At 38.8% G+C, this 26817-nt stretch overlaps 2 protein-coding genes across 2 annotated transcripts; both read right to left on the bottom strand.

Annotated features, from left to right (window-relative positions):
- Window positions 1-7407: 7407 nt before the first annotated feature.
- Window positions 7408-8352, bottom strand: LOC100355842 (olfactory receptor 5G9). The gene has a single exon (XM_008271259.3). The coding sequence runs from the start codon at window positions 8350-8352 to the stop codon at window positions 7408-7410; it is 945 nt and encodes a 314-aa protein (XP_008269481.3).
- Window positions 8353-24335: 15983 nt separating this feature from the next.
- Window positions 24336-25280, bottom strand: LOC100356089 (olfactory receptor 5G25-like). The gene has a single exon (XM_002708961.1). It carries the CDS (start codon window positions 25278-25280, stop codon window positions 24336-24338), a length of 945 nt encoding a protein of 314 aa, XP_002709007.1.
- Between the last annotated feature and the right edge of the window lie 1537 nt (window positions 25281-26817).

Raw genomic sequence — 26817 nt, 5'->3', positions numbered from 1 at the left:
GCCATAATCTTAGAGAATTTGATGAAAGCTCCGGTCCTTTCCTGTGGAATGAATATGTGTAAGTACAAACCATATTGTTTCTGAGTCTTCCAAAATCTATTCTTAGACTTGGAAAGCTTTCCCCAAGCCTGCCAGCTGAGTAATGTTTCAATGTGTAAAGAAAACAGTAATGAACAATTTTATTGTGATTAATAAGTTAATCCTGCCATCTAGTGGTCCAGTTTAAAAACAAGAACTTTCGTCTTTTTGATTTTTAAATAATAATTGTACAAGTTTACGGGCTACAGTGTGACATCTCAATACATATATACAATGCATATGAGTCAAATAAGAATAACAAACATTTGCCTTTCTTTTACATTACCTTATACTGTGTTATTTCACAAGGAATGCCGCTTACCCTTTATTTGAAGATGTCTTTCTTTATTTGGAATGAAAAATGACAGAGAACCAGGGAGTGGAGGAGAAAGAGAGAGAGAGAGAGAGAGAGAGACCTTCCATCTGCTTGAAAAATCAGGTCTGAGCCAATCAAATTCAGGAACTAGGAACCAGGAACTCCATAATAAACTCCTTTCAGTTCTCCCACATAGGTATCAGGGATTCAAGTGCTTGAGCCGCCATCATTTTTTCCCTGGAAGATTGGCAGGCAACTGGCTCAGGAGAATAGCCAGGATTTGAACCACTGCTCCAAAATGCAATGTGGGCACAGCAAGCAGAGGCTTAGCATCCGAGTCACGATGCCTACTTTTTACTTGAACACAGCCTGCATTCACTGAGATCATGCTAACAGAGGACAGGGAGGTGATGTTTCATGAATACGTGAAATTTGCATATGGCGTGGATACTGCAAGCATATACAATAAAAAAAGGTTACATATTCTAAAATAGAACTAAATGTTTAAAGCTAGTTTCTTTTTTAAAAATTTGGGATATAAAGTCATTTTGGGGTAATCTTTTGTTAACGGAGAACTCAAAGAAAGATAAATCACTTTTCACATCTAGTTCTTTACCACATTCCTTTCAAAAGCCTTCTGTGCCCAGTTGGGTGTTAAATAATTGACTATGCCAGACATCCTGCTGGATGCTGAGAACAGAGAAGCACTAACTAGTAGGAGCTAAAATGAAGACGATTCCTTTATTTCTTGGCTATTACAGTTTTGTGAAATTTATATCTGCAATAACTATGCCTGTGCCTTTCTAATATCCAAAAAGACAACCACATGGAATTTTTATTAAAGAATATGAATGATGAAAATGAAAACACCAGCCATCAGCCTCTGAGCCCTTACTTGTACTATCTTATTCAATTTGGTAATAATATCACACCCCAGAAAGTGTTATTCTCACTTCATAGATTGTTAGGGGGGCTTCCAAAAGTTTTTGGGAAATAGAATAAAAGCTAAGTTTATTTTGGTGCAAAAAATTTTGAAAAACATGCAGTTTTTTTTCATAATGAACATTTTCCATGAACTTTTTGAAAGTCTTTCATCTTAAGAAAATTTACATTTAAATTACCTCTAATTTTAGATGTTGGTTCTTATTTTTGTTTTTGTAATATGTAACCTCATTTGTATACATATTATAACCTTCTGTTTCATTACATATGTTATAATCTCCTTTGCAATAGTTTTTATTATGATGTATTGTAACCTCATATCTGATATGTATTAGTTTGTAAGATGTAACCTCATTTGTATAACCTGAATAACCTGGATGTAATTGTGCAGGTCATATTTATCTTCTCTCTCTCTTGTTGCATGCACACATCTGAATCTAAATGTATTAGAAATGAATTGTTTCACAAATTGCTTCTCACATTGGTAAAGGATAGGAAAGTGTGAATGCAATATCTCTCACTCTCTTTCTCCAAAATGTCTTCTGTAATTGTTCTCTCTCTTCCCTCAGTGTCCAGTCCAAATGTGTTGTTTTCCCCAATCAGATGCCCCTTTTCTCTTCCTCTGACAACACAGCCACTGTTCTAATGTTAATAACTTACTCCTCCCACGCTTGGTGAGCTGTGGATCATGAGACTCTACCTTTCCCAAACCACCAAGGTGGGCCCACCTGATCCAGCAGAGGGAGCCACTTGGAACACCCTGGCTCCTTCTGCAGAACTCCCAGATCAGTAAACAGAAATGGAACCAATCGCACACAAATCCATTCCCTTGAAGGATGTCAAATAGAGAAAACAGGTAACAACCTTCTACAAACTGTACTCTCCCAATTTTTTCCATTTTTATGGACTGAAGTTTGAAAGCCAAGCCAAGGGTCAACCAAGTGTGTTACACAGATGCCCTCTCTCAACTCTACCTCCAAAAGAGGGACTTGTGACAGTTTGGATTAGGTGTGCCCACATGTGATAGAAAATAACACTCATTTAAACAAGTGACCTAAAAATATACCAGGAAGGAGCCAATGAAGAATGCAAACCTGAATGTTTCCTCATGGCACAAGATGATAGCTCAAGGTCTAGCCATTAAGACTGAATCCCAAGTGACAGAAAGATGACAAGTGGCAGGAAGAATACCAGCTGAAAATCTGAGATTTCTTAGAAGCACCTCTCAGATCTTGCACTTAGCTACCAAATGATTACATGGTATCTGCTACCTACAAAGAACACTGCAAATGTGGTCTTTCATCTTGGTTGCAATGTCCCCAGCTAAAAGTGGGGCTTCTATTAAATAAGAGAATGAAAGATGGGGTTCTTCCTTAATAGTTTTTGCCACGAAGGCAAATGCAATTAATTTGGCTACTTTTCTTCTCAGCCATTGTTTTTCCTAGGTGACCTTACTATTACAGTGCCATTAGAATGATACCTAACAGCATAAATGTTTGGAGGCCAGAGTTAGAATCCCAGCCCCACTCCATATTAGTTGAATTATCCTGCCTCCATCTCGAGATATATTCATCCCATCATGCTCTTTTGTTTCATAACAGTACTGATCCCAAGCTGATTTCCCTCTATTTGTGTAGAATAATCCACATGGAGAATGAGCCTTTGTCATTTGCTGTTACATTCTCGAAACATGGATTAACACCTACCAAGTAAGAGTCACCACATACATATTTATTAACTTAAATTATTTCAGCAATTAAATTCCTGTGGAGAAGAATGTCTAGTAGAAAATAACTTATTTAAAAATAGCTAAGATTTGTGATTTGTTTTAAAATGGGGTAAAAATAATATAAAATAAGAAACCTTGCAAAAATATATGCACATACACACAGAAAAGTGTTGTAAGCAAATAAGCTATAGGTGTATCATAGATTATTTGCACATACAAAATCATATAAGAACATGTTTTCAGAATCCCATTGCCTTATAAAAAGATTATCTATAATTATATATTTCTGAATTATAAATATATATACACACAAATAGATACATTCAGGAAAATACTAGAAATTAATATATTAAAATCCAAATATTATACAGAGATTTTTAGACTTCTATCCAAAATAATGAATTTCCATTGTTTTTGCAAGGCAACAACAACCAATTTAGGAATATATCTTTCAATATTCTTATTAGTAGAAAGATTTTTGATCTACATAAACATTAGGTTATATAAAATCTAAATTGAAATATAATTTCAATATAAAATTTTGTCTAGTCAATTTTAAAAGGGGTCAAATTTGAGATCATAAAACATTATTTGTGGACAATCTAAGAGTGCAAAAAGCCTTCTATCTCACACAGTAGCAGGGCCACAGACAAGTGTGCTCTCTGCCAGCACCACCGTAAATCTTGCTTTCACTCCCATTGTAGTTGCCATGGGAGTTACTCAAGTGAGACTTAAGGAGACTATGGTTACTGACCACAAGGTCAAGCTATGGCCCCTTGCATCCAGACATGTCTAACATTCCTTGGTTGCATGAGATAATCCGTAAATAAATTTCAAGAGCCAAACGGAAGTAGACTATCCATACATCCTTGTGGCTTTCTGGGAAGTTTTAAACACCTGAAGAAGACCTGGCAGCATCTGACTCATTCTGAAGATTAGGCTCTGCCTCAAGAGATATTTTGGACAGATAGGGCTTGATAATCAGCTCTACATTTTCTTTCCTGCCAAGAAACTCTTAAATTGTTTATAACGTTTTCCTTTTTCAGAAACAAAATGTGGTGTAGCCCATCCTTTCAGCGCCTCTAGGCATCAAGAAATGCACAAAATCTAAGACTGTGACCTCGGCTATTTCTCTCATCCCTACAGCTCCCAGGGTGCCTGGGTCCAGTGCCATGGGAGGAGGATGCTTGGCTGTGACTTGGATCAGTTACTGTTGACATTCAGAGTGGCCACTGGACAACCACAAACGAGGCCATGGCATCTCCCAGAGCTAGCTAACCTTCCCCCAGATTGCCTGACAGTTATCTAGCGTCTCCTTTCACATCCCAGTGAGAATGTGGGATTTACAGAGGACTCTCTGGGACCCAGATGGAACCAAAGCTACCTGGCTCCCAATGACTGCCTACTGCTTAGCCAACTTAACCTGAAGGAGGTTTTGGGTTTTTTAATGTTGCATGCTATTCCTAGTCAAAAAATCATAGAAAAAAAAAGACACTAGATTTATGAGTATACTTTATAGTATTAAACCTAGAAATCAGACATTCTACCACCAAAAATCCATGCTGAGGGAATGTCAAAATCAGAATGTCCAAGAACTTTCCCTGGGTGCAGAAAGTCAAGAGCAGAGCCATGAGGAAATCTGATTCAAAGTCATGGTGCAGAACAAACTCTGGGAAGCAGACTCTGATTTGCTGAGCATGGGGCTTGAAATTTTATTTGGCTTATCCAAGGAAAGGAGGAAACAAGGATGATCTCCAAAGTGGTAGAACCATTAACCCTGGTTGGGCAACTATTCCTTTATCGGCTCACCTAGAAGCATTGCTAAGTGGCCCACACGTCTAGGAAGATGCCAAGATCACTTGCTTTGCCTGCAATCTAGTTTTGCATTTCCTAGACTAGATGTGAGTTTAGGTCTTGACAAAAGATTCTATTCTTTTAGAAAAGCCTACATTTCTGCTGATGGAATGCACGGTCAGAGACTTCATCGCACACAACACTGACTGGCCTTTAGAGAAATATAGGAAAAATTGATCATATTAGTAATATAATGTAGAAACAATCCCCATCCAAGCAAGATCATTTAAGATACAAGTAAGAGGAGAAGACTAACTTTCAGTAGAAGAATGGATTCTCACAATAACAGTACAGATTAGTAAGTTTAAACATATCCTGATGGTTAGGCTACTGAAGTTTGCTACAACTCCAGATGAACTTAAAAATGAAGGAGTAACAACCTGGATTATAGGAACATGAGAACTAATTATACCATTTTTACTATTTCATACATGTAAAATCTCACAATGTAATAATTTTAAGCAAAAATATATTGGATGAAGTGTCAGAATATTCAATGATGAATAATAAGGAGATGTCTCAGAAATTCTAATGGAGAACCATTAGAAATCAAAGACTGTCATGAAATGTTGTTTTTCATGGATCCAACACCATAAAAGCTACCCACTAGTCTGAGAAAGCATCTGTATGACATGGCAACTGCATGCAGCTCTAATTTCCAGAGGATGTGCACATAGCATGGATGATAAGAGGAACCACTGACCAGCCACAAAACTCAAAAACTCTTTGCTATAACCTGTAGTCCAAACCTTGATCATTTTTCCCTCTGGAAGAAAAAAGTCACCCTTTTTTCACCGTTAGCAGCAAACACATTCTCTATCTATGATAGTGCATCCCATCTTGCATCTGTTTCAGAAATTAATAGACAATATAAGTAAAACTGAAGAACTTACTGAGCTAAAATATGAAAACTCTTAATAGCATCCTATTGGCACTATTTCTGCCTCCCTGTCTTCTCTCTGGGACAAGTGTAGCACCAAAACCATGATTACTGCTGCTCTTTATCCTGCACAGCTTTCTCACCCTCTATGAACTCAAACAACTCTATTATCCATCCTGCAAAGTGCTATCTTTAGAATAACTGCAGTATTCAAAGCAGGTTCAAATGTCCATCAATATTCCGTAATAAAAAGCTTGCTTATCCAAGAATCTCATCATGAAATCCATTTGGGCAGAGACTTCAACCAAATCTACACCCTAGTCTTTCCCTGTGTAGTTATTCATGAGTCTGATTCTGCTTTGAATTTTGAAACTTAATCTGTTGTATCCTTTTTCCTAATTTTGAAACAATAGAAAAGACAAGCATTTCATAGGCCGCAAATTTTCTGTATTTTCATTCAGCTCAGACTTCACAATATTCATAGCTTCTGAACTTATAGAATTTTTGTTTTTTTAAATATGTATTTATTCATTTATTTTGTTTTTTCTAACCAGTTTTAACTTTTTAAACTTTTATTTAATAAATATAAATTTCCAAAGTACAACTTTTGGATTATAGTGGCTTTTTCCCCCCATAACCTCCCTTTCATCTGCACCATCCCATCTCCCACTCCCTCTCCCAGAGTTACAGAGACAGAGAGGGAGAGGCACAGGGGAGAGACATCTTCCATCCACTGGCTCACTCCCCAAATGGCTGCAAGGCCAGAGATGGGCTGGTCTGAAGCCAGGAGCCAGGAGCTTCTTTCCAGTCTCCCACAGGGGTGCAGAGGTCTAAGGACTTGGGCCATCATCCTCTGCCTGGCCATTGCGGTCACTTGGGGAGTGAACCAACAGATGGAAGATCAATCTCTTTCTCTCTCTCTCTCTCTCTCTCTCTCTCCCTGTCCCTCTGTAACTCTGACTTTCAAATAAATAAATAAATCTTCTTTAAAAAAGTTGAATACATAGTGAGGCATCTGAAAATAATTCAATGATTTGTCTATGATTAAGAAGAGAAAATTATGAGGTTTTTAAATTTCATTTTTGTTCCCTTTTGCTAATCTTTCTTTTTTCTGTAATGATTATGACTTATTTATTTATAGAACATAGAAATAAAGAAAACAGACATAAGGAAATTAAAAGGAACACAATATAAAGAAGTCTTTTAGTTAAAAATGTGTAAGTTAAGCTACCTGTTTTTTTCTATTCTGTATATAGGATACATCTGCTATTCTATTGAATTAACATGGTGTGGATATTTGTATTATTCCAATGAGTGTGAAATTATTTGCCTCCAGATGGTTCTAACATTGACTAGGGTTTTTCATATTCTCAGATTTATGCATTTTCCCAGATATTTAGGTAAGTAGGAATTTTCACAACTTATAGGAACATGGTGAAATGGAGTTTAAAAATAGATAGTAAAATGAAAATCAAGTGAAAGAATGGAAAAATAGAAATCTACAATCTAAAAATCGGCAAATACTTCAATAACTTAGGATGAGGATCCAGGTGGTCTACCCATTTATGGAGGCTTTTCTTTTTGTCAATTTTTTTTCTTGATGACACTTTAATTTTGGATGAAAAATTTGCTCTTGGTGATTGTCCTACCCATGGCAGCCTTCACTTCTTTATTTCTCAAGCTGTAGATGAGAGGATTCAACATGGGGATCACAGCTGTGTAGAACACGGACACCACTTTATTGACGTCCAGAGAAGAAATTGCACCTGGCCGCACGTAGATGAAGAAGAGAGTCCCGTACAAGATGGAAACTGCTGTCACGTGTGAAGAGCAGGTGGAAAAGGCTTTTCGTCTTCCCACAGCAGAGCGGATCCTCAGGATGGCAATGAGGATGTGGCAATAGGAGACTATGATGGTCAGGCTACTGACAACGAGCACAGCGCCAGCCACAATGAAAACCAATAATTTATTAATCCTGATGTCAGCGCATACAAGAGAAAGCAGGGGAGACATGTCACAGAAGAAATGATTGATTATATTGGAGCGACAAAAAGGGAGTCGAAAAGCAGCTGTTGTGTGAGTCATGGTGTTTAAGAAGCCTGCAGCATAGGGCCCGGCCACCAGCTGAACGCAGAGCCTCTGGGACATGGCAACTGAATACAACAATGGGTTACAGATGGCAACATAGCGGTCATAGGCCATAGATGCCAAGAGAAGGCACTCAATGGCCACAAAGAACCCAAAAAACCATTGCTGCAAGGCACAGCCCAGGAAAGAGATGGCTTTTCTTTCAGCAAAGAAGTCGGTGAGCATCTTGGGACCCACAACTGAGGAAAAGCAGATGTCCACAAAGGACAGGTGGCTGAGAAAAAAGTACATGGGTGTGTGGAGGTGGGAATCAACCCGGATAAGAATAATCATGCCCAAATTTCCTGTCATGGTAATGAGGTAAAAAAGAAGAAAGAGCAAGAAAAGAAAGACCTGGAGCTGAGGGTGGTACTTTAAACCAATGAAAATGAATTCTGTGATCCTTGTATAGTTTTCATCAGCCATTGATTGTCCAGATCTCTACAGTAAGAAAAGCAGAAAATTGATAATGCACTCATCTGTAAGTTTTTTTTTCTCGCATCAGTGTTTTATTTTATGTCCTCATTCAGTGTTTTTTTTTAACTTTTATTTAATGAATATAAATTTCCAAAGTACGATTTATGGATTACAATGGCTTCCCCCCCATACCGTCCCTCCCACCCACAACCCTCCCCTTTCCCACTCCCTCTCCCCTTCCATTCACATCAAGATTCATTTTCGATTATCTTAATATACAGAAGATCAGCTTAGTATACATTAAGTGAGGATTTTTCAACAGTTTGCTCCCACACAGAAACATAAAGTGAAAAATAATAGATGATTTTTTTAAATGATGATGAAATCAGATCAGACCTATTGTCATGTTTAATCCCAGTGAGAGTCAAGTTGGGAGTTGATAATTTCTTTTTTTTTTTTTTTTTTTTTTTACAGAGGATCAGTTTAGTATGCATTAAGTAAAGATTTCAACAGTTTGCACCCCCATAGAAACACAAAGTGAATTATATTGTTTGAGTGCTCGTTATAGCATTAAATCTCAATGCACAGCACATTAAGGACAGAGATCCTACATGAGGAGTAAGTGCACAGTGACTCCTGTTGTTGACTTTACCAATTGACACTCCTGTCTATGGCATCAGTAATCTCCCTATGCACCAGTCATGAGTTTCCAAGGCTATGGAAGCCCTCTGAGTTCTCCGATTCTTATCTTGTTTAGACAAGCTCATAGTCAAAGTGGAGGTTCTCTCCTCCCTTCAGAGAAAGGTACCTCCTTCTTTGAAGACCTGTTCTTTCCACTGGGATCTCACTCACAGAGATCTTTTTGCCAGAGTGTTTTGGCTTTCCATGCCTGAAATACTCTCATGGGCTTTTCAGCCAGATCCGAGTGCCTTTAGGGCTGATTCTGAGGCCAGAGTGCTATTTAGGACATCCGCCATTCTATGAGTCTGCTGAGTATCTCACTTCCCATGCTGGATCACTCTCCCCTTTATTTATTCTATTGGTTAGTGTTAGCAGGTACTAGACTTGTTTATGTGCTCCCTTTGACTCTTAGTCCTTTCATTATGATCAATTGTGAACTGAAATTGATCACTTGGAATAGTGAGATGGCATTGGTACTTGCCACCTTGATGGGATTGTATTGGAATCCCCTGGTATGTTTCTAACTCTACCATTTGGGGCAAGTCAGCTTGAGTATGTCCCAAATTATACATCTCTTCCCTCTCTTATTCCCACTCTTATGTTTAACAGGGATCACATTTCAGTTAATTTTCAACACTTAAGAATAACTGTGTATTAATTTCATCTGTAAGTTTTTAAAATCAACATAATGAACAGGAAAAAATCATTGTGGTACTTACTTAGAAATATTGATTATTTTTAAAGTCCAATAAAATGCTAATAAGTCAAATATATCGCTGTTTTATGACATGTTTAAAGAGGAAATTGGAGTTTAAGAAATAGTTTGACAATAGCAAAACTTATAAAATTTTTCACTACCTTAAAGATTAAAATGAAAGGCATTATTATTATTTGAATAGAACTTGAAAAAAGATTTTGATAAGATGCAGCTCTCAAGAAAACTGTTCCAAACTGGAAATAAAGGGAACATTTAACTTAATAAAAAGAAAGTCCAGAAAATAATTGTGCCACTAGTGGTAAATCATTAAAAACATTCACAGTATAATCAGAAACTATATATATTTTTGCCTATAATTTGTGTATTTCACATTTTATTCGAGGCACAGAATTCTATTACCTAAAAATGCATAAAAGTAAGGAAAATGCAAAAACAAAACCCATTACTAGCAGGCTAAATAATCCACATTTAAAACAAACTAGAAGAATGAAATTATAAGTATAAGACACATTTTTAGCAAAAATAAAGGAGTTCAACAAAATAGCATAGTATCAATATGAAAAATGAGAAATAATCCTATATAAATTAGAATGGAAAATCTATTCGATTTGAATGATAAATCAATCATAAATAAAACAAACAGAGAATCTTCAGATTTCTATGAAGAAAATATAAAGTGTGGAACTCTACTGGAAAAAAGAAAAAATGATTAAATAAGTAGAAAATCTATTTTGTGAAGCAAAAGCCTCAGTTGTAGATATTCATTTTCTATCAAAATAAATTGCTTTTACTGAGAAAGTAAATATCTGCTTGATCATCTTTCAAGCTGAACTAACAGACACAGGTAGGGACAACTGTAGAGTTAACAGGAAACAACATTTATTTCATGATTACGCTGCATCTGTAATGTGCCCTAATCCTTTTTTCCACATTACTACTACTTTACTACTCCATGAAAATTTTTAGTTTTTAAAATAATAGACTATCTAACATGTTTTGGGTTGGAATCATATCAGTGGATGAAACATTCCACTCTTTGCCAGAATTATCTACGGTGAGCCAGCGCTGCAGCTTACTAGGCTAACCCTCCGCCTTGCAGCGCCGGCACACCGGGTCTGGGCACCAGATTCTGTCCTGGTTGCCCCTCTTCCAGGCCAGCTCTCTGCTGTGGCCAGGGAGTGCAGTGGAGGATGGCCCAAGTGCTTGGGCCCTGCACCCCATGGGAGACCAGGAAAAGCACCTGGCTCCTGGCTCCTGCCATCGGATCAGTGCGGTGTGCCGGCCGCAGCGCGCTGGCCGCGGCGGCCATTGGAGGGTGAACCAACGGCAAAGGAAGACCTTTCTCTCTGTCTCTCTCTCTCACTATCCACTCTGCCTGTCAAAAAAAAAAAAAAAAAAGAATTATCTATGGTGCACTGACAGATAAAGCAATCTAGATTTTCTTTTTTTTTTTTTTCAAAGATTTGATGTATTTGTTTGAGAGGTAGAGTTACAGAGAGAGGGAGAGACACAGAAAAGGTCTTCCGTCTGCTGGTTCACTCCCCAAATGGTCGCAACGGCCGGAGGTACGCCACTCCGAAGCCAGGATCCAGGAGCCTCCTCCGGGTCCCCATGTGGGTGCAGGGGCCCAAGGACCTGGGCCATCCTCCACTGCTTTCCCAGGCCATTGCAGAGAGCTGGATGGGAAGAGGAGCAGTGGGAACTAGAACTGGCGCCCATATAGGATGCTGGCACTGCAGGCGGAGGATTAACCTACTGCGACACAGCGCCAGCCCCACAATCTAGATTTTCAACCCAAATACAGTGCTTCACAGAGGGTTTCCAGATATGATATTCCTCATCTATCCTAGCTTTATTGTTTACAAGGAAACAGGACCCCATGCCTGCTTTGTTGTTTACACCTGATGTTGATCCTGTTACATACAGCTCTCCTTTGCTTTGAATCTATTAAAATTCACCTTGATATAAGTTTCACCTAAACTCAATCCTTCTCAATGCCTCCGAGTGAAGCACTGAAGTGCTGATGAGAAAGTGCTAATCCCTCACACTTTAGCGAGTAAGGTCTCAAGAAGGCAAGTTTTTACTACTTACGACTGAAACTCTTGAAGGAGTATATGATGACTTAGAAATCTCATTATTTAGTAAAGGAAATAAACAATATTGGACATTTTGCTATTGCTTAAAATGATGAAAACCTAGACTCCACTTACATTGTCTGGAGAGGCAATAGCAAAACAGGCTTTGATGTAGTCCTTCTATTAAATACTCTATAGAAGTTAAAAATTAGGTGGTTTCACATTTATAAACATGGTTATTTTTCTAACGTATACTATAATTTTAAAAACCTCAATATTTTATCCTTTTTTTGAAGATATATTTATTCATTTGAAAGGCAGAAATAGAGAGAGTGAGAGAGATCTTCCATCTACTGGTTCACTCCCCATTGGCTGCAACAGATGGGGCTGGGCCAGGCTGAAGCCAAAAGAGCCTGTTCCAGGTCTCCCATATGGGTGCAGGGGCCCAAGCACTTGGGCCATCTTCTGCTACTTTCCCAGGCACATTAGCAGGGAGCTGGATCTGAGGTGGAGAAGCTGGGATCCTAATCAGAGCCCATCTGGGATGCCAACACTGCAGGTGGTGGCTTTACCTTCTAAGCCACAGCACTGACCCCTCAATATTTTCTTTAATTATAAGTATTTTTGTGTGTAAACCAGAGTCTGGAAGAATGTATGTCAAATGAGTAGTCATTACTTCTGAGAACAAAGGGTTAAGGAACTTGGTGAGCAATCAAAAGAAATTCTAGACTTACCTCAATTTTAAGATTTTGTTAAGGAGAACATATTTATGTATTACTTTCGTAATTAAAAATAATGCAAATTTATGGTGCTGGCCCTGTGTCATAGTAGGCTGAACTTCCACCTGTGGTGCTGGCATCCCATATGGACACTGGTTCATTTCCTGGTGGCTCTTCTTCCAATCTGGGTCTCTATTTATGGCCTGGGAAAGCAGTGGAAGATGGACCAAATGCTTAGGCCCCTGCACCTGCATGGGAGACCAGAAGCAGCTACTGGCACCTGGCTTCAGGTCAGCTCAGCTCCAGGCATTTGGGAGTGAACCAGCGGTTGGAAGACCTTTCTCTCTGTCTCTCCCTCTCTCTGTAATTCTACCTCTCAAATAAATAAATAAAATCTTTAAAAATAATAATAACCATCTAAAGTTTTTCAGCAATAAAAAAGGAGCCTCAATAATCCTAAAATAGGAAGAAGAGGCAAGAAATGTATTAAATCTAAGAGATAGAAAGTCAGCAACAATTGCTAGCTATGCTCTCCGAGCTCCAGATCCCTAAAATTCTAATAAACTAAGAGAAATGAAGACTCAACCTCACCATTTATAAGAAAACTTTCCAGGAGCCTGAACAAAGAGCAAAGAAATGGTGGCAAATACAAGAATACTACTTTCCACCATGCAATGCAAAAGGCTGGGTGTGACTGGCTTCAGGATACTATGAATTAGAAATGATAGTCAGTGTGGGATGATGAACAAGAATTGTGTAGTAATCAAGACTTATCAGACTCTGCCCCAAGTTCTTTACAAATATCAGCACATTATTCACCCAAATTTGAATAAAAAAATCTGGTCATCCCCGTTTTACATAGCAGACAATCAACCTGTAAGCTTGAAAAATGGTGCCTACGGTTCCAGTACAGATATCTCCTAAGAGTGCTATGAGATTAAGATACTGCACTGTCTGAATTCAGAGACTCCAGTCTTTTGGTGAGATTCTCCCGGGACAGGATCTTAGATATCTCAGTGTCCCAACACAATCCCACATGGATTTTCTGGGATACAGAATCAGTCGATGCCAAATGGACATTTAATAGTGATTGGGAGGGACTGCTGCTTATAAAGAAAGCACTGAAGCCTCCAAGAAATCTTTATTGGGTCAAAGTTTGGCCAAATACAAGGGCTCACAAACATCTGCAAATCACCCTCTGATTTATAATTCATTCATCGTCCTCACAGCTTGTGCCTTCAATGTGATACTCACACCCCAGAGCAATAATGCATACTGATGGCACAAAATCCAGAATGGGTGACCCAACCTCTCTCCTTTTCTGGACGTTGTCATGTTATAAATATGGCCTAAGGAGAATGGATTTCTCTAGACCTGACAATGAACTCAAGTTAATCATGACCTCTTCATGTACTTTTGGCTTTCACATTAGTTCTTGCTAGATTTTTTTTTGACAGGCAGAGTTAGACAGTGAGAGAGAGAGACAGAGACAGAGAGAAAGGTCTTCCTTCCATTGGTTCACCCCCCAAATGGCCGCTATGGCCGGCGCGCTGTGCTGATCCGAAGCCAGGAGCCAGGTGCTTCCTCCTGTCTCCCATGCAGGTGCAGGGCCCAAGCACTTGGGCCATCCTCCACTGCCCTCCCGGGCCACATCAGAGAGCTGGACTTGAAGAGGAGCAACCAGGACAGGATCCGGTGCCCCAACCAGGACTAGAACCCGGAGTGCTGGTGCCACAAGTGGGGGATTAGCCTAGTGAGCCAGCCGCGGCCAATTCTTGCTAGATTTTAACGCAATATTCTAACAAGATTTGATCCGACAATGGATATTTCTCTATGTCACATTTTAAATATGACTTGTTTTAATTTTCTTTTCAATTCACTTCATTTGTGTTGAACTTCTCAAGGAGTAAACAGAGGGACAAAAATAGATTATTTAAAATGACCTACACTTACATTCTGGTGAGTTCCTCTTTTCCTTAGAGATGACAAAAATATTTAAAATTGAAAGGCTGCCTTTCCAGCAGGCATTCTATCTCCCATCCCCTCCTGTGCTTCTGCACAGGGAAGAGGTCGCACTTCCGGGAAATTACTTGGTTTTATTCATAATCTTCTTCCCAAAGAGCTTCCACTCTGAGACAAATAAAGTGTCCTCCTGCTCTTTCATCCAACTTTCCGGAAGCAGTTTCTTCATCTTCCCTCAAGAGAATGTGTCCCCAAAGCATACCTTGGAGATTTTATTCCTGACAGAAAAAGCAAATTAACATGGTATTGTTGTCTTTAAATGTAACAAATCCATGGGGATAAACTTTGTTTTCTACACATGGCTGGATTCTCTTCTTTTCTCTTAGCTCCTCCTTAGCAAGAAAATGCTGAGAGTAAACTTTTGTGCAGTGACGATACTGCCAGATTTTCCCTACTAGAAGTCCTACAGAAATTTGGAAACTGCTCAGCCAAAGTATTATAGTATAGCATTGGCCATAAGGATGCCTTAAACTCCCATTCCCCATGCACTCTTCCTCTTAAAACTCTGAAATCAAAAGAAAGGAATGTAAACACAGACATTGACACAGTCCAGAGAGGTTACCTAGTAACACTGAGGAAAAAGTCAAGTCAAATATCGTGATTCCATTCCTATTTCCAATTTTTGCTTCCAAAAATTTCCATTAATTCATTCATGACTGCCCAGTTAGTCACCTCACTGTTTTTAGACACCAACTCCATTGGGAAGATGGCCCCTCAACTTAATCACCTTCACAAACACGAGTGTACTGCAGAACACCACTGGGACTTCATCCGTCCTCATCTCCTCTTCTCCTGTGTCAGCAGAGGACACACACATTGATGAACACACATGAGCACAGGACATGCATACACACAAAAAACTTTTATCTTTAATAACTTGAACATTAGTTTTTCTTCCAAGCCCATTATATTGCTCATTCACAATGAAGAATAATCTCCTAACCATAAATAATTTGTTCTACTTCATCTTTGAATGAGGATAAAGGGTAGATTAACCCAGTGTGTTCATCTTTTAGGCTTCTACAGAGATTGGGTGAAATCTTACCCTTCTCACTAGAGCATGAGAACTTTAAAAACTCTTCCCCTCTAGATGCAGACAGAATTGTTTCTCAAACAATAATAATAATAATAATAATAATATACCTACATATTACTGGAGATCTTGCATAAATGAAAGCTCTGATTCAATTAATATAAATTTTGCATTCCTAAGAAATTTATAGATCATGCCAATGAGCTTCTTCAAACTGATGCTTGGAGTAGCAAGGATAGCTTAGGCAATAACTCAGAGCCTTCAAATGCAATGCTCTTGCCACTGTTTTCCAGTGTGTATTTTATCTGTGGAGGTTGTCCTACACGGAATAATATATGTACAATCACCACCGTGTTCATCCCTTGCATTCTCACCAACTCAACGTAGGCAGCATACGGATAAATGCTATTTTGTGATTAATTTTGATCTTCAATCTACCAACACATAAGCAACTGGTGAAATATCTTTCTGCCTTATATTGTGCAATACTTTATGAAAGAAAGTTTGGTTTCAGCCACTCAAATACACAATTCCTTTTCTTAGCCATCATGGTAGTTTATATCATTTTTTGAAGACTGATAGGAGGAAGACTGAGTTGGAATGTATAAAACTGTTTCATTGGCACTGGCGCTATGCCATAGCTCGTAAAGCCACAGCCTACAACACTGGAATCCCATATGGACACTAGTTTCAGTCCTGGATGCTACACTTCTGATCCAGCTCTCTGCTAATGCGCCTGGGAAAGCAGAGGAAAGACGGCCCAAGTACTTGGGCTCCTGAACCAATATGGTAGACCCAGAAGAATCTTCTGGCTCCTGGCTTTGACCTGGCCCAGCCCCAGTCATTGCAGCCATTTGGGGAGTGAACCAGCAGATGGAAGACCTCTCTCTCTTTCTCTCCCTCTCTCTGTAACTCTGCCTTTCAAATAAATAAAAGCTAGACCTAATTTAAAAAAAAAAAACTGTTCCATTATATAAAAATGTATATTTCTGAATCCTTTCTATCAACAGAGATTTAACCAAAAATTATCAAATTGATGTTGTATTTTTATGATTTTATTGGCCAACAATACTTAAACAGAAAACTGCACAAATCTTAACTGTACTGCCAGAGAATTATTGCAAGGTAAACAAGCCACCCACATCAAAAAACAGAATCACTTCCACAATATTTTGCTTGTGAAATGCATCCATAAGTAGATAAATCTGAGGTTTTTGGATCTTTATTGCTATTACTTTTCTGCTTAAGGTATTCCAAACATGATCTATTTTGTTTTTAGATATTTTAATTATCAGTAAAGTTTTAACTATAGAAATTATTCATATATTACAGATAAATCAGCTATAATGTGAACATGCATTTCTTTTGGGAATATAAATAGGAATCGAATTGCCTTGATATACTGTCAAACTAATATTGTAGTAGACAGAGTTAAATAGGTGAGCAAAACTCAAACCTACTGCAATGGGAGTATGAATTTGAACTCAATTCCACTGAAACAAAAGGCAGAAGATTTTAAGTGCATGGAGTAAACTTGTGAAAAGTACTAACGAAAATCAATAGGAGGTTTGACAGTGGACTTAGACCATCTCTGTCTGTTAACTGCCAATAACTGAAGTCAGACTTCCATGCTCCCACAGAACCTAGGATATAGAAGCACCATCTTTCTTGATGATTATGTGTCCAAAGAATAGTTCCCTAAGTTCTTGAAAAGAGTATTTCTGGGTTTTAAGTCAATAAGAGAATGGGAGCAGATTTATATCTCAAAGGGAGCAAGAAAGAATTTACTATGTGAAGTTTTTTAAAGGAAATGCTCCAAAAAAAGTCAGGGTCTGGAGTAAGGAAGAAACCTATGTAAAGCTTAGTCAAGCTGAGGGGAACTTCAAGGCCATGTTGGTCAATAGGATACATGCAACTTTTCCAAAGTGAAAACATCACACTCAAAAGATGTGTATGAGAGCCAATAATCAATAATAGTTTTAGCCATTCTGGTGAGCAGATAATGAAATCTAATTGCATATTTATTTGTCCTTTCCCCAATTTCTAGTGAGGTTGAGCATCTTAACAATATTCAAATGTCATCTAGTATTTTTCCCTATGTTGTCTATATTTTCTCCAAGATTTATGCTTATTTATTTGAAAAAAAAAAAAAAAACAAGAGCAAGAGCAAGAGAGAGAGAGAGAGAGAGAAAATCTTCCATATAGCGGTTTACTCCCCAAATGGCTGCAACACCCAGGGCTGGGCCAGACAGAAACCTGGAGCCAGGAACTCCATTCAAGCCTTCCTGGGTGACAGAGACCCAAATACTTGTGCTATCTTCCACTTCCTTCCCAGGAAAATTAGCAGGGAGCTGAATAAGAACCAGATCAGTTGAGAATCAAACAAGTACTCCAATATGGGAGGCTAGCAAAGCAAGAAACAGCTTCACCCACTTCACCACTGTATTTTTTAATTGTATAAGTTATTGACATATTCTAGATCAGCTATAGCATGTTCTGTAAATATATTTTCTCATTCTGTGGCTTGTATGTGTATGGCCTTAATGGTGATTCAATGTTCAGAGGTTGATTTTAACATGATTCAGAGTATTGATGGTGTCCTTCAATTTTACAGTTTTTGTAGATTACCTAAAAAAAATTTTCCTGCAATGAAGTCCTATCACAAATCATAAATATTATTTTCCACATGCTTTATGTCTTTGCCCTTTATATCTTGATCCTCAATCTACCTGTAAATTATTTTACTATGTGTTGTAACATAGAACAAAATTCCACTTATTTTCATTTAGGCATTCAATGTATATGAAATCATGTTCTAAAAATCTTACCCCATATATAAAGTATTCATGTAGAGAACCTACTTATTCCTTAATTAAGGAATTAGCATACATTAGCTATTGCATTTGTACTCTCTACCCTACTCCATTGTAATATTTGAATATTTTATTTATTTATTTATTTACTTGTTTACTTATTTATTTATCTGTGTGCAAGTTGAAATCAACTTTTATTACTAAATCTCGTATTGCAACTCTTTGAGGACTGAAGTCTTGCATGGGAAATCAGTGTACACTGACTCCTATTGTTAATTTAAAATTAATACTCTTATGTATGATGTCAGTGATCTTGACATGAACTGCCTTGACTGTGGAAGCCTTTTGAATATGCAAACTCCATCAGCATTTAGAAAAGACCATTAGCAAAGTGGAAATTCTCTCCTCCATTTAGAGAAAAGTTCATCCTTCTTTGATGACCACTTCTTTCCAATGGGTTCTCCCCCATAGAGGCCCTTCATATAAGACATTTTTTGCACCAGTGTCTTGACTCTCTATACCTGAAATGCTCTTGTTGGCTTTTCAGCCAGACCAGAACATCTTACAGGCAGCTGTTCTGAGGTAAGAGTGCTACTTAGAGCCACTATCATTTTATGAGTCTTATTCGAGCATTTTTGGTACTATATTAATTACTGTATGTTTGCAATTCTATATCCAGTAGAGAAAGGCCTCCTATCTTAATTTTCTTTTTCAAGATTAACTCTGATATTTGGTTGTTTATAGTTCCTTCTAAACTTTAGAATCATGGCAGGGTCTTATGACGATTTGAGTCTCTATTCACTTCAAGATTGTTTTAAAGCACTGCAGGACATACCTTAACCTCTCCCTCCTGCTATAGGAACATCACATGTTTCATTCTAGCTTGGTAATTTGCCATCCCTCACCCCTCAGATACCATATGGCCGTTCTTCATTATACTTCTCTTGACTTTCCCCTCTCATTTATTGAAATATCAGAAGTCAAAATTCCATCTGTACTATGATGTCCATCTTAATCACAACCTCATCCAGGATGCCTTCTCTGATCCCATGCAAAACTGTCCTTTCCTTGGACATCCACACGCCCTTTCACTCTCTCTGTCTTTTGAAATGCCACCATACAGTATCATTTGCTATTTGTGGTTTATTTCCTTTGCTAGACTACACTGACGTAATCCAAAGATCGTATGTTAACTATTTCAATGAGCCTTGTCAAAGACCATATTATGCATAAACCTCTGTTCTATCAGTTGTTGAGCAAATGAGGATGATAATTACACAAGAACTATCTCATGATCAGAGGAATTCATTCAAAGTGTGTCTGTATTTCCAAAATAAAATACACTAAAATGATCGGAAAGTGTTTATCAGAACCAATTTGCAAAAACTGCCTTTACAAAGTGGACTGTATGATTCAGCAGAAGGAATTGCCTTTGGTGATTTTACACAAGACTTTTGACTGCAGTTTTACAAAACCTTCTCAGAATACAATATCCACTAATAATTCTTAAATAATGTTTTCTAGTTTTTTTCTAGAAGATCACACATATGAAAGTCCAAATAATTTCTAATAGAGTGTTTACCAAGGTAACAATGAAGTTCGGCCCTATTGAATGACCTTCCAGAGGATACATGAAAAAACTTCAGATTTGGAAGACTCAGAATGGAATCAAATGCTACTTCATCTATTTAGTGAAGTCCAAGGTAGTCCAAGCCCCAATTTCCATAGATATAAACTAGAATTAATAATGCAACACAGTGAGAATGGAAGTATTAAATTATATTTTATATGACATACAGCATAGATATATAATATAATATATCCTCAGCAAGTATTTAGTAGTAGTATTATCATAAATAACAAAGGGGGCCAGCATTGTGACACAGCAGGTAAAGCCACTGCCTTCAATGCCTGCATCCCCTATGGGGGGCCAGTTTGAGTCCCAGTTGCTCCACTTCTAATCCAGCTCCCTGCTAATGGCCTGGGAAAACACTATGAGATGGTCCAAGTGTTTGGGTCCCTACTATTCCATATGGAAGACCCAGTCGAAGCTATTGGTTCCTGGCTCCAACCTGGCCCAGCCCTGGTCCATTGCAGCCAACTGGGGACTGAGCCAGAGATGGAAGACCTCTCTCTGTCTCTATGGCCCCCCATGTCTCCCTCTCTTTATAACTCTTTCAAAAATAAATTAATCTTCATAGAAAAAAATAAAATAGTATGTGCCAATAGTACTTTAAAATGGTAATAGTGGCACAAAAAATAAGCATATCAAGGCTATAGAGCCTGGGAAGAAAATATATACATATTTATATGTCACACATTAATCAGTGTGTATTAATTATTCTCACTGGTTAATCATCTTTAGGTTAGGTTTATTCTGTGAGTATTTATGTGGTAGGCAGAATTTCTAAAATTGCCCTACAATGATGCTATGTCCTAATCCCTGGAACCTGTGAGTATTGCCATGTATCACTTACATGATTACGTTGCATTACATAGCACTGTTAACCTAAAAAGAGGACATTTATCCTGGAATACCTGGGGTGGGGTAGTGGTGGGGGGGAGTGATCTAGATCTTCCAGCTCACAGCAGATGTCAGAGAGGCTTAAAGTGTGAGAAGGACCAGGTGTTCCATTACTGGTCTGAGGACAGAGGATCGTGTGAGAAGGAAGTGGCAGGCTCTAGGAACTGAGAGAGGCTCCTCTCTGGCTGATAGCCAGTGAACCACAAGCACTACAGCCCTGCAGTCTAATGGAATTGAATTCTGTGTACCACCAAATGAGATTTACACTGGATGCTTCCAGAGTGTCCAGAAAAGAATACAGACTTTGCAGTGTGTTCATTTCAGTCTTGAGAGATCTTAAGCAAGCAATGCAGCCTTGAGGCGCCTGGCTGGACTTCTGACCACAGAGAGCATGAGTTAGTGAATTTATGTTCCCATATTTGTGGTTATTTTTATGTGGCAATGATTATACTCAACATATTCAATCATTTTAAAAAATTATTTATTTATTTGAAAGCCAAAATTACACACAGAAAGGAGCAGAGGCAGAGACTCTCACTGGTTTAGTCCCCAACTGGCTACAAAGTCCAGAGCTGAGCCAATCCGAAGCCAGGAGCCAGGAGTTTCTTCCAGGTCTCCAAAGTGGGTGCAGGGGCCCAAGTACTTGGGCCATCTTCTATTGCCTTCCCAGACCATACCAGAGAGCTGGATCAGAAATGGAGCAGCCAGGATTCAAACCAGATCCCATACGGGATTCCGGTGCTGCATGCTGGGGCTCTAACCCACTATGCCACAGCACCGGCCCCTGAACATATCCTGTTGAAGGTACTATGGTTATGTCCTACCAGAATAATACCAGCCATAATAGTTTAGGTTTGAAAAGACTCAAGATTGGGGCAGGTGCTGTAGCTTAGGATGTTAAGTCTCTGCCTGCAGTGCCAGCATCTCTTATTGGCACTGGTTCAAGTCCTGGACGTTCTACTTCTGATACAGCTCCCTGCTAATATTCCTGGAAAAGCAGCAGGAGATGACCCAAGTACTTGAGCACCTGCACCTACATGGGAGACCTGGAAGAAGCTCCTGGCTCCCGGTTTCGGCATGGCCCAGCCCTGGCTGTTGTGGCCATCTTGGGGAGTAAATCAGCAGATGGAAGATATCTCTCTCCCTCTCTCCCCCACCCCCTCTCTCTTTCTTCTTCTTCTTCTTCTTCTTCTTCTTCTTCTTCTTCTTCTTCTTCTTCTTCTCTCTGTATTTCTGCCTTTCAAAATAAATAAATGAACCTTTAATAGAAAAAAAGAAAGAGAGAGAAAGAGAGAAAGAGAGAAAGAGAGGAAGGAAGGAAGGAAGGAAGGAAGGAAGGAAGGAAGGAAGGAAGGAAGGAAGGAAGGGACTCAAGACCAAACTTACAAAGAATCAAGGGACCTCAATACCCCGTAAATAAAAATTGAGGCACAGTAAGCTTCACAGTTATGGTTTTATTCTAATTATTCGAATTTAAAAGAACCTACCATTTTCTTTTTTTAAACTTTTATTTAATGAATATAAATTTCCAAAGTACAGCTTATGGATTACAATGGATCCCCCCCACTAAACTTCCCTCCCACCCACAACCCTCCCCTTTCGCGCTCCCTCTCCCCTTCCATTCACATCAAGATTCATTTTCAATTCTCTTTATATATAGAAGATAAGTTTAGCGTATATTAAGTAGATTTCAACAGTTTGCACCCACATAGAAACACAAAGTGAACAATACTGTTTGAGTACTAGTTATCGCATTAAATCACAATGTACAGCACATTAAGGACAGAGATCCTACATGAGGAGTAAGTGCACAATGACTCCTGTTGTTGACTTAACAAATTGACACTCTTGTTTATGGCATCAGTCATCACCCAAGGCTCTAGTCATGAGTTGCCAAGGCTATGGAAGCCTTTTGAGTTCACTGACTCTGATCATATTCGACAAGGTCGTAGTCAGAGTGGAAGTTCTCTCCTCCCTTCCTTCTTTGATGACCTGTTCTTTCCACTGGGATCTCACTCGCGGGGATCTTTCATTTAGGTCATTTTTTTTCTTTTTTTTTTTTCCAGAGTGTCTTGGCTTTCCATGCCTGAAATACTCTCATGGGCTTTTCAGCCGGATCCGCATGCCTTAAGGGCTGATTCTGAGGCCAGAGTGCTGTTTAGGACATCTGCCATTCTATGGGTCTGCTGTGTATCCCACTTCCCATGTTAGATCGTTCTCTCCCTTTTTTATTCTATTGGTTAGTATTTGCAGACACTAGTCTTGTTTATGTGATCCCTTTGGTTCTTAGTCCTATCATTATGATCAATTGTGAACAGAAATTGATCACTTGGACTAGTGAGATGGCATTGGTACATGCCACCTTGATGGGATTGAATTGGAATCCCCTGATATGTTTCTAACTCTACTATTTGGGGCAAGTCACCTTGAGCATGTCCCGAATTGCACATCTCTTCCCTCTCTTATTCCCACTCTTATATATAACAGCGATCACTTTTCAGTTAAGTTTTAACACTTAAGAATAACTGTGTATTGATTACAGTATTCAACCAAAAGTATTAAGTAGAACAAACAAAAAAATACTAAGAGGGTTAACGAATTAAGTTGCTCATCAACAGTCAGGGCAAGGGCTGAGCAAGTTCATTTCACTTTAACGGGTTTCCTTTTTGGTGCTTGGTTAGTTGTCACCAATCAGGGAGAACATATGATATTTGTCCCTTTGGGACTGGCTTATTTCACTCAGCATAATGTTTTCCAAATTCCTAACAGGGATCACTTTTCAGTTCAAATTTAAACACCTAAGAATAATTGTGTGTTAATTACAGAGTTCAACCAATGGGTAAAGTATTACATTGTACATCAACAATCAGGACAAGAGCTAATCAAGTCACTATTTCTCATAGTGTCCATTCCATTTCACTTCAACAGGTTTCCCCTTTGGTGCTCAGTTGGTTGTCGCAGATCAGGGAGACCATATGATATTTGTCCCTTTGGAACTGGCTTAATTCACTCAGCATAATGCTTTCCAGATTCCTCCATCTTGTTGCAAATCACCGGGTTTCATTGTTTTTACTGCTGTATAGTATTCTATAGAGTACATGTCCCATAATTTTTTTATCCAGTCTACTGTTGATGGGCATTTGGGTTTAGAACCTACCATTTTCTATTCACAAACCATGATGAAATTTCTTAAACATAGGGTTTCTAACAATACACCCATCTCAGTGTAAAGTTTAAAATCTCACACCCACTAGATGATAAAATTGCTACCTACAGATATTGTGTAACTTATCCATGACTCATAAAATAAGAATCTAAATTTAAACACAGGACTCCCATGATCCAGCCTAGTGTTCTTGCCTCTGTAAAGCATTACTTATCAACCGGTAGCACCATTGAGTCCTAGTTTACCCTCTTACAAGAAACTTCTTCCTTTCAAAAGTTCTTCTGAATGAGTCTTTGACCTCCTTATTTCTCAGACTGTAGATAAGTGGATTCAACATGGGAATCACTGCAGTGTAGAACACAGATACCACTTTATTGATATCCAGGGAGAAACTAGAGCCTGGACGTACATAGATAAAGAAGAGTGTCCCATAAAGGATGCACACAGCTGTCAGGTGTGAAGAGCAGGTAGAGAAAGCTTTGCATCGCCCGTCAGCAGAGCGGATCCTCAGGACGGTGATGACGATGTGTACATAGGAAATCAAGATGATCATGCCACTGAGCACTCCAAGGGCCCCAGACAAGATGAAAAGTAAAAATTTATTGACTTGAGTGTCTGCACAAGCCAGGGAGAGAACAGGAAGAAGATCACAGAAGAAGTGGTTGATGATGTTTGGACCACAGTAGGGTAGGCGAAAGGTGAAGGTTGAATGAGTAATGGTGCTTATAAGGCCCACGGCATAAGGCCCTGCCACCAGCTGCATACAGAGCCGTTGAGACATAATGAGTGTATACAGCAAGGGTTTACAGATGGCTATATATCGATCATATGCCATGGAAGCCAGAAGGAAACATTCAGTCACTACAAACTGACCAAAAAATGATATCTGGGCAGCACAACCAAAGAAAGAGATTGCTTTTTTCTCCACAAAGATGTCAGTCAACATCTTGGGACCAATGGCAGAAGAAGAGCAGACATCCACAAAGGACAAGTGGCTGAGAAAAAAATACATAGGCGTGTGGAGTCGGGAATCTATCCAAATGATAGTGATCATTCCCAGGTTTCCCAGAAGAGTGGCAAGGTAAACAAAGAGAAACATCAGGAAGAGAGCAACCTGGTGCTGGAAGTGATTTGTTAATCCCATGAAAAAAAATTCAATCACGAAAGTTTGATTTTTAACATCCATTTTCTGATCTAATCTGTGGAGAAAAAATATGTTTACGCAATAAATTCACAATCGAAGACTTGTCAGTTCTTCATCTAATTTAACTTCTTTGAAAGTTTCACAGCATGGACTGATAGTCAACACTCTAGTTTTTCCCTTGCCTGTATGCTAACTCCTTCCTAACTCTCTGCTACCCATCTAAGTGAACCTGGACCTCATTGGGATCTTCAGTTACCTCCTTGATTCTGAGAATTTTTGTCCAGGACCAGAATTTTATACCAGGAAAGAACATAGGAGATTATCTCAGGCAACTACTTTAACTGTACCAGATTACTTGATTACATTCCTTAAAACACCTGTAACTAAACTAAGAATATTTTAAGAAACATTTCACAGAAAAAAATTATTATGTATGTAAATGCAATTAATTTATGCTGTAATATACTCTCCAAGTTATGGATAAATAGGCATTAGAAATGTAACTTTCTCTCCAGTTCACCTAGATTCTACAGAAACAGGTAGTCAAATTGTCTAAAAGATAACTTCTGGTGTCTAACAGAAAGAAGGGAAGGCTGAGAGAAGGCTGAAATACAATAACTTGGCTTCGAAACAAGAATTGAAGAATTCACCACTGCCTCCTCTACGACACCCTGGCAGACCCACCCGCGTTCCTTCATCATCAGTCTCTGCATTCATTAAGCCAGGGACTCTCCTGAATTTTGTGGACCATAAAAAAAAAAATCCTATCGTTAAATACTGAGCAGATGTTGCGACCCAAATCATTGTTACCAGTATCTAAGAGAGAAAACAAATATTTTAAGAAGAAAGAGGGGGGCTGGCGCTGTGGTGTAGTGGGTGAAGCCACTGCCTGCAGTGCCAGCATTCCATATGGGTGCCAGTTCAAGTTCCAGCAGGTTCACTTCCCATCCAGCTCTCTGCTCTGGCCTGGGAAAGCAGTAGAAGATGGCCCAAGTCCTTGGGCCCCTGCATCCCTGTGGGAGCCCCCAGAGAAGCTCCTGGCTCCTGACTTCAGATGGGTGCAGCTCCAGCCACTGCAGCAGATTGGGGAGTGAACCAGTGGATGGAGGACCTCTCTCTCTCTCTCTCTCTCTCTCCCCCTCAGCCTCTCTGTTACTCTGCCTTTCAAATAAAATAAATCAAGAAAAAGAGGAAGAGGAGGGGAGGAAGAGAAGGAGGAAGAAGAGGAGGAGAAGAAAGAGAGGATTTTGGTATATTTATCCTAGAGAAATATAAATTATTAATAAATTAAAATATATATGTATATAACAACCTCTACAAGATTGTTCACACTAGCTCTATTAATAATTAAGTTTGTGGTTATAGAGTAGATTAAAATTATGTTTTTGCAAAAATTAACAATAAGAAAAAAAGGAAAGAGGGCTATTGAGGGAAGGAGTAAAATATGTTACCTTCTTAGAATTGTACTTATGAAATACATGAAATCTGTTCTCCTTATATTAATAAAAATTTTAAAAAATTGAAACACTCAAAATGTCCTGCAATGAGTGAATGGTTAAACAAACCGTGGTACAAACAC

This window comes from Oryctolagus cuniculus, chromosome 1 (genome assembly GCF_051225735.1).
Source record: "Oryctolagus cuniculus isolate XC-2025 breed Fujian yellow rabbit chromosome 1, ASM5122573v1, whole genome shotgun sequence".
NCBI lineage: Eukaryota > Metazoa > Chordata > Mammalia > Lagomorpha > Leporidae > Oryctolagus > Oryctolagus cuniculus.
Note: the sequence above shows the minus strand (reverse complement) of the source record. Positions and strands in the feature narration are given on the sequence as shown.